Source organism: Schistocerca serialis, chromosome 2, assembly GCF_023864345.2.
Source record: "Schistocerca serialis cubense isolate TAMUIC-IGC-003099 chromosome 2, iqSchSeri2.2, whole genome shotgun sequence".
In the NCBI taxonomy this organism is placed as follows: Eukaryota; Metazoa; Arthropoda; class Insecta; order Orthoptera; family Acrididae; genus Schistocerca; species Schistocerca serialis.
This window is the reverse complement of record NC_064639.1, coordinates 716,550,540-716,575,334: the sequence shown is the minus strand read 5'-3', so window position 1 is coordinate 716,575,334 and position 24,795 is coordinate 716,550,540. Positions and strand designations below refer to the sequence as shown.

The 24,795-nt window shown below is 42.8% G+C and overlaps 1 protein-coding gene across 2 annotated transcripts in view; it reads left to right on the top strand.

Moving 5' to 3' along the window:
* LOC126457904 (ATP-binding cassette sub-family C member 4-like) overlaps positions 1 to 24,795 on the top strand; it is a 201,593-nt gene that overhangs the window by 109,004 nt on the left and 67,794 nt on the right. The window contains exons 16-17 of one of the 2 annotated variants that reach the window (XM_050094579.1): positions 9,471 to 9,831; positions 24,004 to 24,154. In XM_050094579.1, the coding sequence (XP_049950536.1) occupies positions 9,471 to 9,831; positions 24,004 to 24,154 (512 nt within the window). Of the gene's footprint in view, positions 1 to 9,470; positions 9,832 to 24,003; positions 24,159 to 24,795 lie in introns of both variants that reach the window. The other variant, XM_050094580.1, reaches the window with a different exon arrangement.

Below are 24,795 nucleotides of genomic sequence, written 5' to 3'. Positions count from 1 at the left end.
TGTTAAATAACCAACAAGCAATTTTGTGCAACGATGATAGGAGACATAATCACAGCAGAAACAAGAATACTTAAACTGCAATAAGCCACACAGCCGTCACAAAGAAATCATATTAAATACTGTAATATAAAAGCCCATATTTTACAGGATCAACCAGAAGGAAAAATGTAACAATACAATTACCAAGTAATACATAAAGGCTAGTATACATACATGATAAGTATATTTCATATGTTTTGTCACAGGACACATTATTTACATAACTGTCATTCAATGTGTATTACGAAGATCGTACATTGTGATGTCCATATGATAATTAATGTACAAGAAAAATGAAAATTTAAGTGTTTTTCATAATAGTTGCTTGTGATTAAGTGGTCATACCATTATTCTCTTCTGCACAAATATTACTTATAACTTCACTGTAATCGGCGGTATTATGGTTATTTTTATATTAAAATTATTTTTGTGCGTCTTGGCTCATATCGACTGGATATCTCTATGGTTTTATCTTTGAGGCTACGAGTACATTGGCTTTCATGCCATGTTCCGACTACATATTTCTAGTTTCCTGTTGTGCGTACATGACAAAATTTGCTTATATGGGAAAAGTACTGTTCTTCTGTGTTTCATGAGTTTGACAGCTAAAAGGATTTTGTGGTTCAATATGATTGACTTATGAGTTGTATTAGTCAGTTGTTCGTAAGTTACGTTTGATATTTTCGTGTCTTTCCGATGTTTGTTACACTGAATTTTTGTTGTAAATTTATTTAACTTTGATTCAGGTGCCAGATGATGTTCATTGTCCGAAACCGGCAGAAAATAAATAAATTGTTCTAATGTAGCCAGCTGTCACGAGTTTCCTGAAACATCTATCAGCTGCTGACAGATGCCTGGAGAAACATTTGTCCATTCAACAGCCTCGTCGGGAAAGCCTGATGCGCAGTAGATTCTTAACCCCACTACTGATACGGAAAAATTATAAATTCAAATAGCCTGTGATATAATCTCGTGATAATTTTGAAATTTTCATGCGTCTTAAGGACGTGGTGGAATCAGATCAACATTTTCAGGCAATGCTTTTTGAATATGAACAAATAAAGTCGCACAGTGATTCGTATTCTTTGCCCCCTGTAACACTAGATGTACAGGTCCACAGAATAGAAGAAGACAGCATCAATCGTAATGGCATTCAAAATAACCATTTGGATGGACAAATTTTCTTAAGAAATCCATTTGCCTACACAGGCCGTCGTAGTTTCTTTATATATATAAAAAAGTTTTCCTCTTATAGTGTCAAATGTTCTTTACTTTTTCATGAATTAAACGAGAGCCACTTATGCTCCACGTTTTCCTGTTTTATGATTTGAGTAACAGAAGTGTTTGTGGATATGGCACCATCTTTCAAACTCACGGTACAGATGTGAGAGCAGGGTCCAGTTATCATGTTAATTTTACCACCAGTGGTTTTCCTTTCCTACTCCACTCTTCTTTTAAGAAAAACACACTCCTGTTCTTGGAATCAATAAAATAGTTCATAGTTTTGCAACTTATTGGATATTCACTCATTCTTTCCAGCAGTGACGCGATGGCGGCACACTTAGGCGAGCTAAACAGCACTATTTATTGATAATAAGTCAGATTTTTAAATTATTATATCAAAAGCTATTAACAATATTGGGCTCAAATTTTGATATCTTTAAGTGGGAGACTGCGCTTGGTGGAATGATGCTAATGTTTCAATATTTGCAGCCTTGAAACGCCACCTTGAGCTATTGACATTCTGTTGTTTCTTCTTTGAGTACCTGTCAGCCATTTTTATGGTTGACGGGTGGCAGACCACTGAAGGAAAACCAACAGAAATGAAGTTTACGGAGTCAGAAAGATTACGCAAAGGAACCACAGCTAATAGTGAGACCTGTGCACTGAAACAACCGAATGGTTCGTTAATCTGTATTTTCCATAAAAAAAGGTATTGCAGTTTCGTATTATGAATCTCATAGTCGTTTGACCTGGGTGTAAATCTATTATATATTAGTTATTCCTTATGAGTCTGAGCCAAAGAGGCGCCCTGATATCTGCTCACAATAAAAATAGTCGTTAGAAAATAATACAGCATATGAAGCCGACAGTCACAAGATTTGACAAAGGGAACATTGGTAACAGTGATTACTTTACTGCTTTATCAAAGGATTTACGTGGATGCCACCTCCATTAAGAGCAGATGTTACTCAAACATGCAGGCATCGCAGTATGATGATAAAAATATAATGTAAAATCTTCCTTGCTGCAGGCCTTAAAGCTGGATATAATTTATGACTTTATCTTTGAAACTAAATTTGTTGTATAATTTTTTTATTTCAGTTTCAATCATTCATTTGTCGACTCTTCAATGAACCCCTCATGCAGTAATAATTCTAATGTTTGTACTTTTCAGAAAGGTTGTAGTACTCGCCTTAGAATGATCATGGGAAGGATATACTGAAACAGATTTCTAAAATTTTCCATAAATGCTCCTATAAATTGTCAAAAATACCAGGGTGACAACATCAGGTCTTTCCACAAAGAAAACATTAGAATTGTCTTCCAGAAAAAAATTGTTTGTACAAGGCAAGATTTCGGCTAGTTACTGCATGTACCATCACGTGACATGAATGGGCGTTCTGGTGCTCAAGTTTTAGATTCCTTCCCCACGAGTACTAATTTTCTGAACCCTCTTACAGCACTGCGTCAGTTTCTGCAACAAGCAACAGCAGCTACATGTCTCCTTACTTTCTTACAAAGTGTTTACATTTTGCTGAATGGAGTCACAGATTACAGCACTTGCTATTATGAAGTCGAGTAGATGTTGAATGTATTGAACTGTTTCAGCTGATTCTTTGTGCCTTCGTTCACGAAGCATACCTAATATAGAGCCTCATTTTTTATAGCAATATTTAATGAAACCTTAGAAACTTGCGTAGGTTCGATATTTTGCACGCGTATTAATATTGTTGAACGTGTGTAACCTAATAAATATGAACTCTGTAACCTCCCCACTACTGGTTTCTGAATGAAATTTAGCCCAACTTTACCTCCCACACTATAAAAGCCTACGTAGTAACGAAACTGTATACTTTGAAAGTGCTATCCAACTTAAACTCTTATGCTAACCTGGGACTAAACAGAACCTAATTTGAACTGAACTGTAGCTAGTCTTTATATGAAATGAACAACTGAAGTAAGATAATTATCTGGCCCTAATAAAAATTTCCACTTACCTTGCGTCTTGAAAACATTGTGGCAGACTTCTCGAAAGCACATCAGCAAACAGTAAGCACGCAGCGGCTAAGCTAGATTTCTATTTCTAAATAAATATTCAAATTGTTGCATACCACATGATGCACTGTGGTAATCTGTAACGGTGGATGGGGGAGTAACTATTCCTATGAAATTGTATTCCAAGACAGCGATTTTAGAATGAAGTATGTATTAAAAATTCGCGTGGTCTTCACACATAACATAGGTTTGAACAATGCTATGCTTAACAAAGTGAACAACAATTTGTAAAGGGTACAAAGTTGACAGAAAATTTCTATAAAACCAAACGGCTTAATCAGTCGATATCTTAATGCATGACGAAAGGAACAGGGGTGGTTTTCTGTCAGCTCTGTTCAAGTTAACTAGCTAACAAACGTTTCGACTATCTGCGCAGTGCTGCAGTCTTACCACAAACTTATTCTCTAAATAAAATATTTTTCATGAGTTATGTTCTTTTCGCCTTCCAATATATACATCATATTCATCCTCACTGTCCTTCACAGTATATCTCTCTTCATCTAACAGATACACTCACAAGCCAACACAGCACTACTGAATACGTCCATCACCTACCGCATTTCAACTAAGAATGTATCAGACTACGCAGAGGCAAAGACTGTGCCACGACAAGGCCAAAGATTGTTTAACAGTAACGTAGCTTGCTCTCTCCCTGACGTGAACATCGGTAGCTAACAAAATCAAAGTGACATGTACACCTTACAGCTCTGCTGATCCAGCCAAGTACATACGCTTGCTTTCTACCCACACACCGATGGACTGAGATTACAGAACATTACGCATGTGTTCGGAGTGTCTCCAAAATCATACCACAGGACTGTTAGTATAAAAGCCCAGCGGTAGCTCAATTCAGCACTCTGTCTCCCGACTGTTGGTTGTTCCTGTATCTCCGAATGGACAGGTCAACTACCCAAGCCAGATTCTGTGTCTAACTTGTTCTTTGTTTCCTGAATAAGTCAAAGCTACATTCGCTGTGAAAATCTTCTTATTGCTGATTAATACACAGTATACGAGCATTTTGTTTAGGTGGTGCTCTACAGCTCGTAAATAATGGAAAAGATATTAATGAATCACGAAGAGCTCCTAATGAAACAAATAATTATCAGCTGCCAGTTTAGATCAACTGTTCATCGTACGTTACATAACATTGTTTGCATAAACCTCAATTGATGACCTCTTACTGTGGCGTAAAATGTGAAATAGAAAACCGTCCTGTGTCACTTACGCTGTTGTCTGTAGTCAAATCCATTAATCCTAGCAATACCAAGGCATTTTCCATAACACACGTAACTGGTTCAAATGGTCCAAATGGCTCTAAGCACAATGGGACTTAACATCTACCGGCCATTGTGGTCGAGCGGCTCTAGGCGCTTCAGCCTGAAACCGCGCGACCGCTACGGTCGCAGGTTCGAATCCTGCCTCGGGCATGGGTGTGTGTGACGTCCTTAGGTTAGTTAGGTTTAAGTAATTCTAAGTTCTAGGGGACTGATGACCTCAGATGTTAAGTCCCATAGTGTTCAGAGCCGTTTGAACCATTTGAACTTAACATCTGAGGTCATAAGTCTCCTAGACTTAGAACTACTTAAACCTAACTAACCTAAGGACATCACACACATCCATGCCCGAGGCAGGATTCGAACCTGCGACCGTAGCAGCATCGCGGTTCCCAGCTGAAGCGCCTAGAACCGCTCGACCACAGCGGCCGGCCCACGTAACTGGGGGCCACTTTATGCCGACCTTAAAAAATCAGAAAAATAGTTATTTGTTATTGATTTATACCAATAACTTACTTTTCAAACACATACTGATGTGTAAGTAGGGTCCACACACTTATCAATATCACCACTCTTTCAGTAATGTGTACTACTTTATGCTCCCCGAAATAAAATTAAAAAATGCAATTTTTTACTCATAAAATACTATTTAAAGAGATGTTGATCTTTAAGTGAGGTCCTGAACCTGATAATATTGAATATGACATTCATTGCACAAGTGACATCTGTTCCTAAGACCTAAATTTTTGAATTAACTTTAATTGAAAAACTAAAAAGTAATGGAATCTGGTAGCAGAATTCATTAAAAACAACACTTTCTTAAAAAAATTTAAATTAAAGTAACTGACTACATTACAATATTACGAATTTAATACAGTCAACTGCAAAATGCGTGAACTTTACCAGTACGTGGAGTACACAACACGCAGGAGGAGGCAACCTTTGTATGAAGGTCCACAAAGATTGTTTAACTTTTATTAATGCGTTCTCTTGTGTTGACTGAATTGACGCCGCTCGGACTAACCGCGCGGTCTGTAGCGCCTTGCCACGGTTCTCGCGGCTCACCCCGTCGGAGGTTCGAGTCCTCCCTCGGGCATGGTTGTGCGTGGTGTCTTTAACGTAAGTTAGCTTATGTTAGATTAAGTAGTGTGTAAGCCTAGGGACCGATGACTTCAGCAGTTTGCTCCCACAGGAAATTACCACAAATTTCCAAATTTCTAATTGAATTGACACCGCAAGAAATCCGAGAATATTTTATTGGTTTTAACATTAAAAGCTCATCAATGATATAAATACTTGGAATCCATAGGAAGTAAGTGCGTTAAAAGGGAGGAAATTGTTGAGATATAACTGCAGAACATTTCTTAATTCCTTCGCTTCCTTACTCAGGTACTTTATTCTCACACTTGTCACTTTTCCAGCTATGTAAATAGTAAATAATATCTACTTTTAATAAGGGCTGAATTAGCCTGAAAGATAGTTAGAATTACTTTTTGAATCATACACTGATCAACCAAAATACTATGACCAGTACCCATCACGATGCTGAACGTAGCTTCGTTGTGTACCGGGCACGTGTGGTGGTTAGTGAAGTACATAGGCGGAGGAGAGATGAATGTGGATTTATTCTAGCGGACGGTATGGCCCGCAAATGGCGAAATCCACGATACAAGCGATTTTAACAAACGTTAGATTATTCTGACTTGAGGCCCTAGGAACGAGCATATCGAAAACGGCGATCCTAATCTGCTGTGTGTGTGTTACTGTCGTGAGCATCTACGGAAGGTGGCAGGAGGACGGTGAAACCACGGCCAGTCGACAGTGAGTTGAACTGCCGCGTCTATTTAAAAACATGGACGTCGGAGTCTTGCCTGCCCTATAAAGTAGGATGTGCGAAGATGTGTGGCGTACGTGACGACTGAGTGCAATGTTTGTGTAGGCATTCGCGTTTTGGAGCACACGTTCAGCTCAAATAGTTGAACAAGGGGTTCAGAAACAGACGTATTCCCATATTAACCCAACAAAATGGTCAGTTACAACTGCAGTGGACATGGGATCACCAAGATTGCATCGTGGACCTTGGCCACGTGTTACATGGTCGCATGTTACACCACGCCATGTCCGGGTACGTTGTCATTCAGGTAAACGGCTGCTCGAAACATGCAAAGCGCCGAGGAGGCATGCCGCTGGGGTGGTATTTGCGTTGGAGAATACTTAGGCTTCAGTTGGACCTGTAGTAGTAATCAAAGCCTGTGGACTACGAGAACATAACTGCGGACAACGTGAATCCTGTCACACTTGGTTGTTTCCCCGACTGCAATGGCATGTTCCTACAGGAACTATCAGTGTCACAAGGCCAGAATCGTGCTAAGGTTGTTTGAGTAAAATGGTAGTGAACTCAAGTTGATGCCTTGGTCACCAACAAATTGGCCTGACCTGAACCCGATGGAACACGTCTGGGACGATATCTGGCCCCAGCTCCACTCTCACAAAACCACCGGCCCGTAATTTACGGGAACTGCGTCACCTGACCGTAGGCATGTGGAAGCACGTGGTCGTCTCCCTAGCCTGGTTCACTGTACCTTCACTGCTCGCGGTGGAGGTTGCTGGTGGCGCGTGCTGGACGATTCACGACACAAGCAAGCTATGGGCGTATTAAGGCGCCCGTCGCTTCCATCTTTGTTGTGAAACCATCTTGGATCTCATGTGATAGCCGCGGCCAATTTCTTTTCCACATTCTAGTGACCTAATGAATAATAAACTCAAAACGGGAGCTGATAAGGAAAGAATTTTGTCTTCTGACGCCATTACAAGATAGTGGCGAGAAACATTACAGCGTTATTCTGTCTCAAAACTAAAGCGTAGCCCGAATTTCAAGTTTTTACCAGTGTTGAAAGTACCACAGATGTCTAATTATATTTACCGCACTACGAACCCACTGGTGATTTTCCTCGAACGCTTTCAGTGGTAATGCATTCTTCTGGATCACAGTTATAAACGAATATGCACCGCCCACCAGTGGGTCCTGAAGAGATGTGGTGGGGCACTTTTTGTCCGAGACAAAAGTAGGTAGCGTTTAGAAGCGACCGCCGCCTTACTGGGCAATTCTCACAAGAATGTAGCGAAACGTTTTTAGTAATATAAGTGCAAAAAATGAATATACAATTACGATTACCTGCTGTAAATCGTGTTGGTCCACTTTTGGAACGCAGTAGAGCAAGAATTCTCCGTGAAATAGATTTAACAAGTCATTAGTAGATTTCCAGAGGAATCATGTATCCCTCAACTGTGTTAATACAGCCCGCATAAAATACATAGAAACCAGCTGACAGGAGATTGTTTGCACCCCCTGCCTCTTTATTTGTTTCTGTGGCTTGAGTTATCTTCCCTAAATATTGAGTGCATTGGCACATCATCCATGTTCTTGTCTCATCTGCCACACATGCCCAGCAATTCTCCGATTAGAAAGATATTGAGTCACTATTGGTCCTTTCTTTGTACACTCAAATTTTGTTCAGGATGTGCTCCCATTATTTTGACGTATCAGTTTTCGTCATAAACTATTTTACTCTACGCTGTTAAGCTTATAACAACTGACAAGATTTTATTACAATAATTCTCACGTTACGTTATAGAGAGACAGCTACTGAAAAGAATGACTAAACTTTAGAGTTCATAGAGTTCACTTCCTCTATGCTTCTAAACCAGCACACACAGCTTTACTTTGTTGATGACTTCTATTTTTATATCCATGTGTTTTACACCTTTCGTTACATTTTTTAAAATTTTGTTTACGGTATTAGACTCTTACTTTGACGTAAACAAGTGGTTCCGGTAGCAGGTTCGAATCCTGCCTCGATCATGGATGTGTGTGATGTCCTTAGGTTAGTTACGATTAAGTTGTTCTAAGTCCTAAGTCTAGGAGACTGGTACCACCGATGTTAAGTCCGAGCCGGCCGGTGTGGCCGTGCGGTTCCAGGCGCTTCAGTCTGGAACCGCGTGACCGCTACGGTCGCAGGTTCGAATCCTGCCTCGGGCATGGATGTGTGTGATGTCCGTAGGTTAGTTAGGTTTAAGTAGTTCTAAGTTCTAGGGGACTGATGACCACAGATGTTAAGTCCCATAGTGCTCAGAGCCATTTGAACCATTTGTTAAGTCCGATAGTGCTTAGAGCCGTTTGAACCATAAACAAGTGGCTCATTTCTGGTTTTTTAGTCTTTTAACGGTTATTGCATCCCTTCACAGTTCAGTTACACTACTAGGGGTAGTTTTCTTTATTTCTTTATCATGTTTACGCATTCATTATTTCAGTTTCTTATTTTTCGGTATTTATATATTGAGGCATATTCGCTACCTTCAGGATGTCTCATTACAGTTCGACCACTGTATGTACAACATGACTCAGCTTATTTTTCAATAAAAGCTTTTCTAATTACTACAATGTGAAAACTTTTACTTTATGTCGTAATATTATGGTAGCATTGTATTTTATGCGTTTTTTTTAATACAGTTGACAGATACATGACAGTTCTGTGACCACTGTTTGTATGTCGTGCATTACAGTTTACCATCTCGATATATTTGATCTCTCTTCTTATACTTTTTGTAATACATATGAACGGTTAATTTATTTCAAATAATGACAACTGATGTTGCATGTCAGATTTTTTGTTCATTTTAAACCTGATTCAGTCGATTTATACAGGAGCCTGAAGAGTTTGGCAATGAGGCCCCGAAACTCGTAGTCCAATAAAATAATGAACAAAATTACCGAATTCGGTAATCATTTTCTTCAAGTCTATGACCAGCCGCAGACCAATTCAATTTAGAGAAGAGGGAAAAGTCGTTGCCACTTGTACCCCCTGGCGTCGCCCACAGGTCTGACACGGAGGTGGTGAGGCGCTCGCTGCAGCAGCAGCTGGAGGAGTCCGGCGGCGGCGAGGGCGACGGCGCGCAGCGGCGCCAGCTGGACGCGCTGCCCACAGCGCAGACGTTCCTCGAGCTGCTGGCCGGCCTCGTGCTCGGCTGCATCGCCTTCACGCAGCTCCGCTCCGTCGCCTTCTTCACCTTCTGCATGCGAGCCTCCAAAAATCTCCACAGCCGCATGTTCAACAGCGTCCTGAGGGCCACTATGAGCTTTTTCGACACGAATCCGTCGGGGAGGATTTTGAACAGATTCTCCAAAGACGTCGGCTCCACAGACGATCTACTTCCGCAGTTTATGATGAATATGATACAGGTACGTATGGAAACGATGCAAAGGAAATCTTGGCACGAGCTTCGAAACTATACGCGAGAAAACTTACTGCGAGTGATCGCTGAATTATGACCAAGCGACAGCTACTAGTGAACCACGTGGTGTTCGTGATGACTTGTGCAGAAACACGTAACAAGCAGTGAGGGGATTAATGATATAGTTCTCTGTGACTATACGACATTGGATACTTTTTGGAGGGCGGTAGTTCCTACAGGAGTGGCACTTCGATATTATCCGTCGGATCACCTCAGTGTCAAGTGTGGGCACCAGCGTAACTGATTCTTACACTACTTGACAAACCAGGCTGATACTCACCGTCCTACTTTCTGTGCACTCATATTTCATGTATTTACGGTCTATAAAAGTTTTTTGCTGACTTTCATTTCAGAATTCCGATGTCCAAGTACCTACATTAAACAGGCAGTACACAAATTATTCAAAACCGTAGATTCAAATGGAGAGTAGATTCAAATGTTCAGTATTTAACGGGGGATGAAAATCTAATAGTCATAGGGGACTGGAATGCAGTTGTTGGGGATGGAGTAGAAGAAAAGGTTACAGGAGAATATGGGCTTGCGACAAGGAATGAGAGAGGAGTAAAACTAACTGAGTTCTCTAACAAGTTTCAGCTAGTAATAGCGAATGCGCTGGAGGTATACTTGGAAAAGGCCTAGTGAAACGGGAAGATTTCAGTTAGATTACATCATGGTCAGACAGAGAGTCCGAAATCAGATACCGATTTGTAAACGGTACCCAGGAGCAGATACAGACTCAGATCACAACTTCTGTGGTCATCAGTCCCCTTGAACTTAGAACTACTTAAACCTAACTAAGCTAACGACATCACATACATCCATACCCGAGGCAGGATTCGAACCTGCGACCGTAGCTGTCGCGCGGGTCCAGACTGTAGCACCTAGAACCGCTCGGCCACTCCGGCCGGCGCTCCTATCTGTGATGCAGCGTCAAGGGTAACCGCAGCCATGGTCACCGAGCTGATAGTCCATTCTGCTGCAAACGTCGTCGAACTGTTAGTGTAGATGGTTGTTGTCTTGCAAACGTCTCCATCTGTTGACTCAGGGATCGAGACGTGGCTGCACGATCCGTTAGAGCCATGCGGATAAGATATCTGTCATCTCGGCTGCTAGTGACACGAGGCCGTTGGGATCCAGCACGGTGTTCCATATTACCATCCTGAACCCACCGATTCCATATTCTGCTAACAGTCATTGGATCTCGACCAACGCGAGCAGGAATGTCGCGATACGATAAACCGCAATCGCGATAGGCTACAATCCGACCTTTATCAAAGTCGGAAACGTGATGGTACGCATTTCTTCTCCTTACACGAGCCATCACAACAACGTTTCACCAGGCAACGCCGGTCAACTGCTGTTTGTGTATGAGAAATCGGTTGGAAACTTTCCTCCTGTCAGCACGTTGTAGGTGTCGCCACCGGCGCCCACCTTGTGTAAAGGCTCTGAAAACCTAATCATTTGCATATTACAGCATCTTCTTCCTGTCGGTTAAATTTCGCGTCTGTAGCAAGTCATCTTCGTGGTGTAGCTATTTTAATGGCCAGTAGTATAGTAGTGATGAAGAATAGGCTGAAGTTTAAGACATTAGTCAGGAAGAATCAATATGCAAAGAAGTGAGATACGAAAGTACTAAGGAATGACAATATACGCTTGAAGTTCTCTAAGGCTATAGATATAGCAATAAGGAATAGCTCAGGAGGCAGTACAGTTGAAGAGGAATGGACATCTCTAAAAAGGGTCGTCACAGAAGTTGGGAAGGAAAACATAGGTACAAAGAAGGTAACTGCGAAGATACCATGGATAACAGAAGAAATACTTCAGTTGATTGATGAAAGGAGGAAGTGGAAAAACGTTCCGAGATACTCAAGAATACAGAAATACAAGTCGCTGAGGAATGAAATAAATAGGAAGTGCAGGGATGCTAAGACGAAATGACTACAGGAAAAATGTGAAGACATCGAAACCGAAATGATTGTCGGAAGGACAGACTCAGCATACAGGAAAGTCTAACAACCTTCGGTGACATTAAAAGCAAGGGTGGTGACATTAAGAGTGCAACGGGAATTCCACTACTAAATGCAGAAGAGAGGGCGGATGGATGGAAAGAGTACACTGAAAGCCTCAATGAAGGGCAGATTTGTCTGACGTGATAGAAGAAGAAACAGGAGTCGATTTAGAAGAGGTAGGGGATCCTGTATTAGAATCAGAATTTAAAAGAGCTTTGGAGCACTTAAGGTCAAATAAGGCAGAAGAGATAGATAACATTCCATCAGAATTTCTAAAATCATTGGGGGAAGTGGCGACTATTCACGTTGGTGTGTAGAATGTGTGAGTCTGGTGACATACCATCTGACTTTCGGAAAAGCATCGTCCGTACAATTCCGAAGACGGAAAGAAGTGACAAGGGTAAGAATTATCGCAGAATCAGCTTAACAGCTCATGCATTCAAGTTGCTTACAAGAATAATATACACAAAAATGGAAAAGAAAATTGAGAATGCGCCAAATGACGATCAGTTTGGCTTTAGGAAAGGTAAAGGCACGAGAGAGGCAATTATGACGTTGCGGTTAATAATGAAAGAAAGACTAAAGAAAAATCAAGACACGTTCATAGGATTTGTCGACCTGGAAAAACCGTTCGTCAATGTAAAATGGTGCAAGATTCTGAAAAAAGTGGGGGTAAGCTATAGGGAGATACGGGTCATATACAATATGTATAACAGCCAAGAGTGGACGAACAAGAACGAAGTGCTCGTATTAAAAAAAGGTGTAAGACAAGGATGTAGCCTTTCTCCCATACTATTCAATCTGTACATCGAGGAAGCAATAATGGAAATAAAAGAGAAGGTCAGGAGTGGAAATAAAATTCAAGGTGAAAGGGTATCAATGTTACGATTCGCTGATGACACTGCTGTGCTGAGTGAAAGTGAAGAAGAATTACATGATCTGCTGAACAGAATGCACTGTCTAATGAGTACACAGCATGGATTGAGAGTAAATCGAAGAAAGACGAAGGTAATGAGAAGTAGTAGAAATGAGAACAGCGAGCAAGGAGGACATCAAAAGCGGACTAGCCATGGCAAAAAAGGCATTCCTGGCCAAGAGAAGTCTACTAATATCAAATCCCGGCCTTAATTTGAGGAAGAAATTTCTGAGAGTACAGAATTCTGGAGCACGGAATTGTATGGTAGCAAAACATGGACTTTGGGAAAACCGGAACAGAAGAGAATCGAAGTATTTGAGATTTGGTGCTACAGACGAATGTTGAAAAGTAGGTGGACTGATAAGGTAAGGAATGAGGAAGTTCCACGCTGAATCGGAGAGGAAAGGAATATATGGTAAACACTGATAAGGAGAAGGGACAAGATGATAGGACATCTGTTAAGACATGAGGTAATGACTTCCATGGTACTAGAGGAAGCTGTAAAGGCAAAAACTGTAGAGGAAGACAGAGACTGGAATACATCCAGCAAATAACTGAGGAAGTAGGTTGCAAGTGCTACTATGAAATGAAGAGGTCGGCACAGCAGAGGAATTCGTGTCCGGCCGCGTCAAACCAGTCAGAAGACTGATGACCTGATAACCGAAAAAAAAGGTTCAAATCCCCCCACGAACCTTTATTATTCAGATTATTCAATTTTTTGTTCACCTCATTCAGCAGATCCTGTATTCACTGTCACTGAGGATAGAAATGTCATCAGCAAATCTTATCAATGATATCCTTTCGCCTGGAATTTTAACCCCACTGTTGAATCTTCCCGACATAGCTTCTTCATAGTATAGATTGAACAATAGGGGTGAAGAACCAAATCCTTGTCTTACACCCATTTTTATCCGAGCACTTCGTTCTTGGTCTTCCACTCGTATTATTCCCTGATTTTTCTGTGGTCTTGCTCCCATTACGAACCGCAACGTCGGAACTGCCTGTCTGGTGCCTTTACCTTTCCTAACTGATCATCATCTAACACATCCACAGTTTTATATTCCGTTCTTCCCTATATTACTGTTGTCAGCAACTTGGATGTATGAGCTGCAATACTCTCGCATTTGTTAGCTCTTGCAGTCTTCGGAATTGTGTGGATGATATTGTTCTGAAAGTCAGACAGTACATCGCCAGTCTGACACATTCTACACACTGACGTGAATAATCATTTTCTTGCCACTTCCCCCAATTATTTAGTGATTCCGATGGAATGTTATCTATCCCTTCTGCCTTCTTTGATTTTAAGTCTTCCAAAGCTCTTCTAAATTGTGATTCTGATACCAGACACCCTATCTCTTCCCTCTCGACTCCTGATTCTTCTTCTACCACGTCATCAGACAAGTCATCCCCCTCACATAGGTCCTCAGTGTACTCTTTCCTCCTATCCGCTTTCTCTCTCTCCTCTGCATTTAACACTGGAATTTCCGTTGCACTGTTAATGTTATCACTCGTCCTTTTAATTTCTCCGAAAATTCTTTGACTCTTCTAATGCTGAGTTTCTCCTTCCGTCGATCATGTCTGATTCCATTTCTTCACATTTTTCATGCACCCATTTTGCCTTATCTTCCCTGCACTCCCTGTTTATTTCGTTCTTAAGTAACTTGTATTTCTTTATTCCAGAACTTCCCTGAACATTTATGTACTTCCCTCTTTCGTCGTTCAGCTGAAGTATTTCATCTGTTATCCATGGTTTCCATGCAGATGCCTTCCTTATACCCACCGTTATCTTTCCAATTTCTGTGACTGTCCTTTTTAGAGATGTCCGTTCCTTTTCAATTGCACTACCTTCTGAGTTGTCACAGTATCTATAGCCTTAGAGAACTTCAAGCCTGCCACTTCATTCCGTAGCACTTCCGTCTCCGACTTCTTTGCACATTGACTCTTCCTGATTTGTCTCTGAGACTTCAGCCTTCGCTTCATCATTAGTCTATTGTGATCTGAGTCTATATCTGGCCCCAGTTACGCCTTAAAATCCAATATTTGAATCCGGGATATCTTCCGGTATCTCCCGGCCTTTCCCAGGTATATCACCTTCTCTTATGGTACTTACAGTATTCGCTATTACTAACTGATATTTTTTAATGATACTGCCTCCATTTGATTGTAATAACTTTTGTTTTATTGTTGTAAGATCCTTATTTCGGCCTTAGACCTTTTTCAAGTACAAAAACTTATATATGTCACAGAACTGAATCTTTCTCCTCCCTTGTTTCTGCTACCAAGCCCATAATCTCCCATAACCCTTTCTTCTGATCCCGTCGATACAACAACATTGTATACCTGAACTACTGTTGTCGCTGTTTGTTAGCTGTCGATTCTGATGAGAACAACCCTTTCAGTGAACTGTTCACAGTAACTCACTCTCTGCTCACCTACCTACTCATAACGAATTCTACACCCATTATACCATTTTCTGCTACTGTTTATATTATCCTATACTCGTCTTACCAGAACTCCTTGTCTCCTTTCCATTTTACTTCGCTGTCCTCCACTATATCTAGACTGAGCATTAGCACTTCCCTTTTAAGATTTTGTAGCTTAACTAATAGGTCCAAACTTGTGATATTCCACCCCCCCCCCCCCCAACTCATAGAACGTTATCGTTTCGTTGGTCATTTTATCTTTTTTTCATGGTCACCTCCCCCTTGGCAATGCTCTCCCGGTGATCCAAATGGGGGCTAGTCTAGAATCTTTTGCCGATGGAGATATCGTCATGACACTTTTTTGACTTAAAGCCACATGTCCTGCTGATACACATTATGTGTATTTAATGCAATGGTTTCCATTGCATCCTGCATCCTCATGTCGTTGATAATTGCTGTTTCTTCTGCCAGTTAGCGGCAGTTTTCCAACCCAAGGGTAAGTGAGTGACCTGAACCTCTATACACTCCTCGCCCTCTTCGACAATGCCGTTGGCAGAACGACGGTGACTTCTCATGCCGAAAGTTGTCGGCGGCCGTTGTTGACGTTTTTTATTCGAAATTTAAGCAGTGGCGAGGTTCTTACCCGGGACCGAGTACGTTTTGATTAACAATCAAAGACGTTACCCTTTTCTGTGGTGGAACTGTCTCCTTATTCAGCTAAGTGTAATCTCAAAAAAAGAGACGAAAATCAAATCCACTGCTACCTGGCACCGCCACTTTTACCATACCATAAAAAAAGCTACCCCTCTTCAGTCGTTGTTCCTAGCCACCCCGAAAAGTTCTCCCAAGGTTCTACGGGTCTGTAATTTTTGTTACATGATGTAATTACTAAATGTGTTCAAGTGAAAGCAGAATGTTACAAAAATGTGAGTCAAAGGGTAAACTAAAATAACTTTATACGTTACTTGTGCAACTTCATCTAAAAGAACCTTTCTTCAAGAAATGGTGCAACTGGAATTTTCTTGTCGACTGCCATGGCGTTTTCTGTCTCCGTCTAAAATATGTGTCTCATGCTGCACTGCTAATGCCTCAATGAACGCAGATTCCCATGAATCAGCCAGTCTCTCTCTTTCTCACTGCTTACAATTCAGATGATTCTGTCTTCGATGTGATACTGCACGGAAAGTCACACTGAGTCTAGTACATCCCAACTAGGGGGGCGTTTACGAAAACACAGCATAAATAATTTGCCAAGAGCGTACGATACCTCAGTGAGCATTCAAGAGCGTTGCGAGTGTTTTGCAGGTACCACCAGTAATCAAGCTGCACTTTCTCCACTTCGCCGTAGATGTAGTCGATGATAATTCCCTCGAACCAAATAAGCGCATGATGGTTTGCGAGAGGAAAGTAATAATTATCCGCACATAAGGAAGTCCGGTGTTCAATCACGTCAGGTGGTACGTATAGGTAACAGGCTAAACCGTTCTGCATCAGTCGCCGAAAGCTGGACGACGACACACACGTGAGGCGATGTTCATTGATGTTCAGGAGGCGACGCTCAGAGTAAATTGGGGGGTCCGTTAATCCGATAGCGTGAAACAGTGTCTCGCCTCGTATTTTTTGTTGGTGACTTGATACCACGTCGCGGGCACCATAGTTGGTGGAACGTGGTGGTGTATCATTTTCCAGACTCATGGCCAATTAACAGTTGGATACTTTGTTTCTACCACGTTACGCGGAGCTGCTCGCAGAAGGGTGCTGTACAAATCTTTTGCTTTCAGCGGGCTGGTTCATAGAGGTCCGAAGTCACAAAGCTGTATCCAGAACGAATGTCGACACATGAGAGAGCTGTGTCGGGACATGCTCCACCGACACCAGAAGGACGTGAAAGACTGGCATCAGTACCTTCAATAGACGATCCGTGAGGGAGGTGTCTTGACTGGTCTACATTTTTCACACATTGCTCATATAAAGGACAGCTATCCGTGCCTGGATGTTAACCAGTCCCACTCCTCCGTCATGTAGAGGGAGGGTGAGTGTGTCAAACGTACTTTAAATACGTGTCGTTTCGATAGGAAATAACTGAAGGCCACCTGAAGTCTGTGACCAATCACCTTCGGTAGGTGGAGAACCTGTACCTTGTGACTGAGTTTTCAAGCCACATAGAGGTTCACTTATTCCACAAACTCAGTTGGTTAAAGTCCTGGAGCAGGTTCTGGCGCACCATCACGCGTACAGTCTGTAGTAATCATCGATAGTTTGCCACGACCGTTTAGAGCACATCTTTTGTAAACGTGACTTCCAAATATCTCAGTTCAGTAACTGTCCATAGGAAGGCGAAAGCACCTAGCCAAAGACAGAGCCCGATATCCAGCGCCACCGGCTTATTGATATTCACAAGACTGCCCGCAGCCTGTCCATAACGCTCGATCCAGTTTAGTATGCCATGGACTTCATCGGTGGAACGAACTAGCAGTAGCAGCTCGTCAGCATACGCCCTATAACGGAATGTGTTGTCCCACAGTGAGATGTGAGATAGCTTGTGGTTGAAATCACTGAGGAGTGGGTCGAAAGCGATGTTGCATAAAGCTAGGTAGACACCTCTTAATGAGTACTGGGCACACCCTCTGTCATTGCCCAGGACCTGAGAGCTGGTTGCTGCCAAAAGGCAGTGCAGTATGACGATGAGCCAACGGGAAAATCCCATATGGTCCATCATGGAAGTTATGATGCACTCTCAGGCGGCACACTGAGGCTATAGCTATTAAGTCCCTTCAGTCACCAAAGGACATTTGTAAGTTTCCATCTCTCACCTGCGACACTTGTTATGGGGCGATAATCAATTGGCGAAGTCTTCGTAATGCGGCTTTCCAAAGGCCTGGCGAACGTGTTTTGGCTGTCGTTCAACACTGTAAGTGGCCAATGTACAGTGACTGGCTTGTGTACCACTATGAGAAATCCGTTGATTCAGGTAGGTCACACTGGGCAGTCTGTGGAACATGAGTTCTCGGAACATTGTAACCCAGCAGGGCATCATGATGTGATGGAAGGTCCGGTAAAATTCGACCGGTAATCCATCGGGCTCTGGAGATTTATTGACCGCACTTTTGTCTAAGGCACACACCACCTCTTCAGACGACAGTTCCTGCATTAATGCTGTCGCTGTTTCTCTGTCGATAGTGTATGTCACCTGTTGTAACGCTTCCACAGTGGCCTGGTCATCTACAGTTTTTCCTGATAAAGATGACGAAAATGATCTCGCATGTCTGATACAACGTGATGCTTGGTGGGTACCTACGCGGCCGTTTGGTAGTGTCGTCGCGAGCGGACTATGGCACCATCTAATTGGTGCCTTGTCAACGATAATATGTAGGCCTTGTTTTGATGTCGTTCTCGCTGGCGGTCGGTTGATGCGGGTAGAGGTCAAGGCCCCTGAGCGCCATGGATTAAAAGTAGGATCTCCCTGTACCACGCAGCTGTGTCCTTGCGAAACTGCATAAGCGTCTTGCACATTGCCACTTTGACACAGAGGAGCCACCACGCCAGAGTCGAATGGTATCGGGAGCGACGCCTTGCCGACGACAGCCCAGGTCCTGGAGGTGTGTTATATTCAGCTTCCCAATGCTGTTACTATGCTAGACTTGTTTAGGGTGGAGATGCATCATGCAGATGTAGCCCCTGTGATCAGAGAAGGCCAGAGGCCGTCATCGTTCGTCGATCAACACTCCCTTTGTAAAACCTTGTATATATGCCATCCAGTTGACTCGCCGAATGAATGGTAAGATGCGAATATCCAGAGCTGTCACTGTGTATCTTTTCCCATGTGTCGCACAAGTAAAGATCGTGAATCGCCATACCCAGTTCCAGACAAGTCGTGTAGTGCGGGATTTGGTCTTTGGGATGAAGGACGCAATTAACATCGTCGGTGAAGACACTGTGTTTGTACCGTCCTAAGCAAAGGGGACGAGATCATTGGAGTAGAACCTGGTCGATCACAACGGTTGGTGGTGCACGATGGTGTGCAAAGAATAATGAATTGTGTATTGAGTGCTGTGGCTTCTTATCCTCATGCACAGGGGAGATACGTGATGTCACCATCACGCACTATAATCTCCATGCCGGTGTCTGGGGGACCACTAGGCGTCATGTGCATTTCGTAGCCAGAAATGTTCGGGAGTTCATTCATTCGCATTTCTTGCAGGAATGTAAAGTCGACTCCTGGTGGCTCGTACTGTTTCACTCAAGAGTTGGATCTCGGCAGGAGAACTGACCATGCTGATATTCATTGTGGCTAAGCAGTTAGCCTGGTGGTGCTGTGGTTAGGCAGGGTTATTAATGGTGATGGTGGAGAGAAGCAGACGTCGCGAGTGATATCGAATCCCACCGACAGTGGGCCTCCCAGTTTTATTCAGACCTCAGAGGACCCCAGTTCGTATCCTTCTCGGTCTCGACGTCTTCGGTCCACGATTTGGGCACAGTGTGTTCATCTTCCATAAGGCCGTGGCGGGTGATAGGAACGGAGCGAGCCATCTTACAGCCTGCACTGGAAACTTTCTGCTCATCTCATTGCAGAGGACTTGCAGATAAACTCCGCCCGTGCCACCATCCATTCTGCAGGGTAAAGTCAGTGGCAAGAGTGTCAGCTCCATGGTTGGTGTCCTGCAGGGTCAGTTCTTCTTCCCCCTGCAAGTGAGAGCTGCCGTGTTTCGACACAGTCCTGCAGCAGCTCTTTTGGCATTTTGGTAATAACTGTTTTCGTGTGTGGCCTTCCGTGTCAGATGGTGGCATTGACTCACGCTTCACCGACACAAGGATTTCTGTTGGTACGATACGTGTATCGATTCCATACTGCCGGCCGCGGTGGCGGAGCGGCTCTAGGCGCCCAGTCCGGAACCGCGCGACTGCTACGGTCGCAGGTTCGAATCCTGCCTCGGGCATAGATGTGTGTGACATCCTTAGGTTAGTTAGGTTTAAGTAGTTCTAAGTTGTAGGGGACTGATAACCACAGCTGTTAAGTTCCATAGTGCTCAGAGCCATTTGATTCCATTCCGCTGTCGGCGGCGCCTGCAGTGTTCAGTGGTATCGATGGCTTGCACGGAATTCTGCCGTTGGCCAGACAGACCGATCGGCCCGGCGTCAGTCCACAGATGGTGGTTGCGGCACTGCAACGCCGGTCTGTTGCGTCTGGACAGAGGGAAACGTCGTGAGAGCCGCGATGTAAGTTACTGGAAACATTGTCGGTGTCTGTGGTGGCGCCATGTCCTGCTGTGGAAGTCGTGTGAACCGACCTTGGAGGCACTCGGAACGTAGGTGACCTTTCTTTCCACATCCGGAACACGTTTTAGGTAGGTCACCACAAATAACAATGGCTCTACAGCCTCCTATTTGGATGTGTGATGGTATGTGCTGGGGGAGTTCAATCCACACCTGGCGTACTCCGTAGAAGTCTGGATATGTCTTAAAGTGGGTCCACTTTTCTACCACGCATTGTTGTACTGTACCGTAGGGGCGGAGTGCCTCCAAGACTTCTACCACCATGGTTTCGAAGGGTAGTTCGAATATGCGTATAGTCCACAGTCCCAGTCCAGCATGGTAAACCCCAAGGTTGCCAACATTTCCGCCTGGGACACAAGCAGAGTCAAGCCTCTCGCAGCAGGCTTTAGTGTGCGCTTTTCTTTGCCTAGAGGGCGTCCAAGGGCGGATTTCAAGAGATCTCTCGTGCGCTCGCTCTCTCTCTCGGACAGTCCTTCGAGGAGGCAGGTGGTGCTTAGCTGGAAAGCTATTGGGGTGTTCGGAGCACCTGGCGGTCTTAGGTTGTCGGCTGTGCTTAAGGCGGCGGGCGTGTGGGCCGTTTCCACCGAAGTTAGTGGTACCGCGGGAAGAGGGGCCTTATCCACCGCGGCCTAAGGACTGGTGCTGCAAACCGCCGTCTGTGCCAGAGTTCTACTCTGCGTGCTACCACAGAACCACAAGCTGCATGTTTACTTCTCTCCTTTAACACCCTTGAAGTTGTTGCTGCATTTAGCAGTGCAGCAGTGCTGTTGTAACTGCAGTTACCACATGGTATACCAGCCGAGTGTCTTGCAAGGTTCGCTAACTTGGGTAATGCTCGTTAGTTGTGCAGGTCTATGAGAGAAGCCGATACCCGCTAATTATCATCTTGCTATTTTAATGATTTGATTTGTTTGGCAAGGTTCAGCCTAACGTGGTGAAACTTCCTTCTTATTACATGCTTGCTGCTTATTGCGTTGGTCCTTTGTTGAGAGAGGTGGATAAGGGCATACAAACTAACATTCAGTAAATTTTGCCGTTGTAGACAGTGTATAGTTTGGTGTGATTTTTAACGCTCCATCTGTGTTCTTGCAACCAGCCTTATGGAGATGAATCAGCCTGGTTTCTCTTAGTATTCATAGAATTGTCTATTTAAGAGTGGTAGCGTGGGCCTTGCAACAAAAAAATCTGCTTCTTGTAAATGAAGAAAAATTATAATAACTTACTAAAGCTCTCTGTTATATCACGTGGTACCAGGATCCTTTTTTAATTGTCCTTTCTTATATTATAAAACACTATGGTATTGAAGGGAGGGGTGCAAATAAAGCGTAAATCTAATTTCCTGAGTGTGAGATTCAGCTGTTTGATGGCACGCTATACTGCACTCGTTAATTTTATTGTGTTTGTAATAACAGTCACGTGTATGTTATAGAACTAGTTAATTTGGGTTACTGCGCCGCGTACTTATGGAGTGTAAGGGATTCTACCGCCCGCTACGAACCACTTGCAGTACCAAAACATTGCTCCGAATATTTTGTAAAAGTTTCACCTTCAAATTCCTTATTATAGTGATTGTATACACAAAAGTTTCACCGTCAAATTTCTTCTTACAGTTGTTCTATACGTAAAAAGTTTCTCCTTCAGATTTCTTATTACAGTTGTATACGTCTTTTCTTAAAATATTCTTTAAATTGATTTAAATGTCATTGGATGTGTCAAGATAAGGTTTAGTTCGGCGTTACTGTTAGTTTGTATACATTATTTGATGCACTGCTAAAAGTTTTTAAGAGCTGTCTGATTTTACTTAAAGCCTATACCGTTAAGATTATGTAATTTTATTATTTTATTCTCAAATGTTCATTGATGTAAATAATATTTGGTAAATTTCGTCATACCTGAATCTTTGCTTTGCAGTGCTCTTAATTTAGAAATTGGTAAATATACCTTTGGTTTTGGGGGCCATCCTTTTAAGTTTGCTGATTTTTGAGGAATTTGGTAATGTCAATAAATTATAATTCAAATGTGCATTAACGAATGATGTTGAATCCCCATTTGCCCAGGTCTTCCTTGTCCTTCTTTGTAGAGGCGAATTGAGCCGTCGCAGAGTCTTTGTTTCATCTGTCGAAGAACCTTGTCTCATGTAGCGTCGTTAATAAGTTGCACATAGGCCGTGTTACTTACAGGTACGATCGAAAAGTGGATACCAAAGCTGTTGGCAGCCGGGATCTAGGCACCTTCCTTGAAAAAGCGCTCGATATCGAGTGCTTTTGGTCTAACAAGTTCGTTTCTAAAAGCGAATTTCAGTGTTGATTTTCGGCTTTTATTCGCCATAATCTTGTCGCGCTGCGGCCTCGCGTTAGTATCGGCCTAAGGAAGTAAACAGGGCGAGCGTGTTGGCGCTGCAGGCGGGAACACATCCGCACTGCACGGCTGCTAAAGCCGTGCCGTCCCCCCACTCCAGCCCCTAGAACACGGCGAGTCCCTTCATTTAAAAGGTCAATTCCTTTCGTGTTTCTAAGTTCAAAAAAATGGCCCTGAGCACTATGGGGCTTAACATCTGAGGTCATCAGTCCCCTAGATCTTAGAACTACTTAAACCTAACTAACCTAAGGACATCACACACATCCATGCCCGAGGCAGGATTCGAACCTGCGACCGTAGCAGTCTCTCGGTTCCGGACTGAAGCGCCTAGAACCGCACGGTCACCGCGGCCGCCGTGTTTGTAAGTGACTGTCCTTGAAGAATTTGAAGAGACTTTCAACTACAGTCCTTGACGGTTAGGCTCGTTTTACGAGCGCTGTTTTGAATGTGTGTTACAGTGCTGCAAGTGGTATGCAATTTTTTGTAGAAACGTTGGAAGGTCCCCGTTGACACAACAACAAATCGAGTAACTTCCTTCATGTTGTGGTTATGATCTCGTCTAAAAATGATAGCTTCTTTTTGCCCTTCTGCCAAGTCACAACGTCGATTGATCTTACTGTACGATTCCGTACATCTGAATGCTACATAGTGTCCACAACACTTCACTGTCGGGACATACGTAAGCTTACCACCTGATTGTAATTCTACACTGTCTAGAGATCCAAAGCGATCAGTATGTACTTTAAGGGGAGTGACTAGGATCATTGTATGATGTTCACTGTCGTTGGGACGAAGGGAAACGTCACTGGATAGATCCCTCTAATTACCACTTACTAAGATTTCAGAGAATATTCAGTTATGAAGATTTGTAATTTATGAAGACTTGTATCAGCTATACGCTCAGGAAGAGGACGCATGCGAGCGGTGAACAACTCATAGATTACTTTCTGTTACACAATCATCTTTGGTATATTACATTTTTTTTAACTACTAGATGAGCTGTATAATTTGTGTGAATCTGAGAAAAACACGTCTTCAGAAAAATGTTTAGCAAGTAAATTACATTATTATAGGTAATACGAAAACGATTCTGTTTTCTCTAAGAGCCTGACTCATGCGAACTGTTCTTGCCGCTGCAGGTATACATGGCGCTCTGCGGCATCCTGGCAATGGTCCTCGTGGTGAACTACTTGCTAATTGTTCCGATGGTCATTATCGGAGCACTGTTTGGCGTTGTGGCGAAGCGTTTCATGACAACTGGGAGAAACATCAAAAGACTGGAAGGCATCCGTAAGTACTGAGCGTCTCATGTTTTCCAGTTTCCCCTGCACAACGAAAACACTGCCCACATGGTTATCAGAGTGTTCCGCAACACAAAAGCTTTGAGAAGTGGTAACTATACAGTCCCCCTGAGATATTGTTATTATTGTTATCTTATTGCAATCTTGTGCTACACGTCAACTGTGCAATACTTGTGTTATTCTAAGGAAAGATATTATATGACTATTGCTTAAGTTTAATTTGGTGTCAGGCTCAAGGAGTAGCTTCCATTGCATGATCTTTATGAAATTACATAAGGTCCGTGATATTTTCTCTGATAAAAATGAAGATTATTGCCATATCTTGCTATTAACACTTTTTATCTTCGGTTCAATCATCACAGATTGCCCAAAGGATATTTTAACAAATCTCAGAAGCATTTTTGTATGCACTGTGACGTAAGGCTCAAACGAAGAGAAGTTGCTCAATAACTCACTGTTCTAAGAGCATAAAAAGGAGAGACTGTTCTGAAGTGAACAACTGAACTGACCGAATACGCAAATTTCATCATTTATATAAATTTCAATTCCTTCTACAAATATCTGGAATTTTTTGATAGTCAATTTAACTATAACATCTTTTGTGCTTTTAAAAATGACGACAGATTTGAA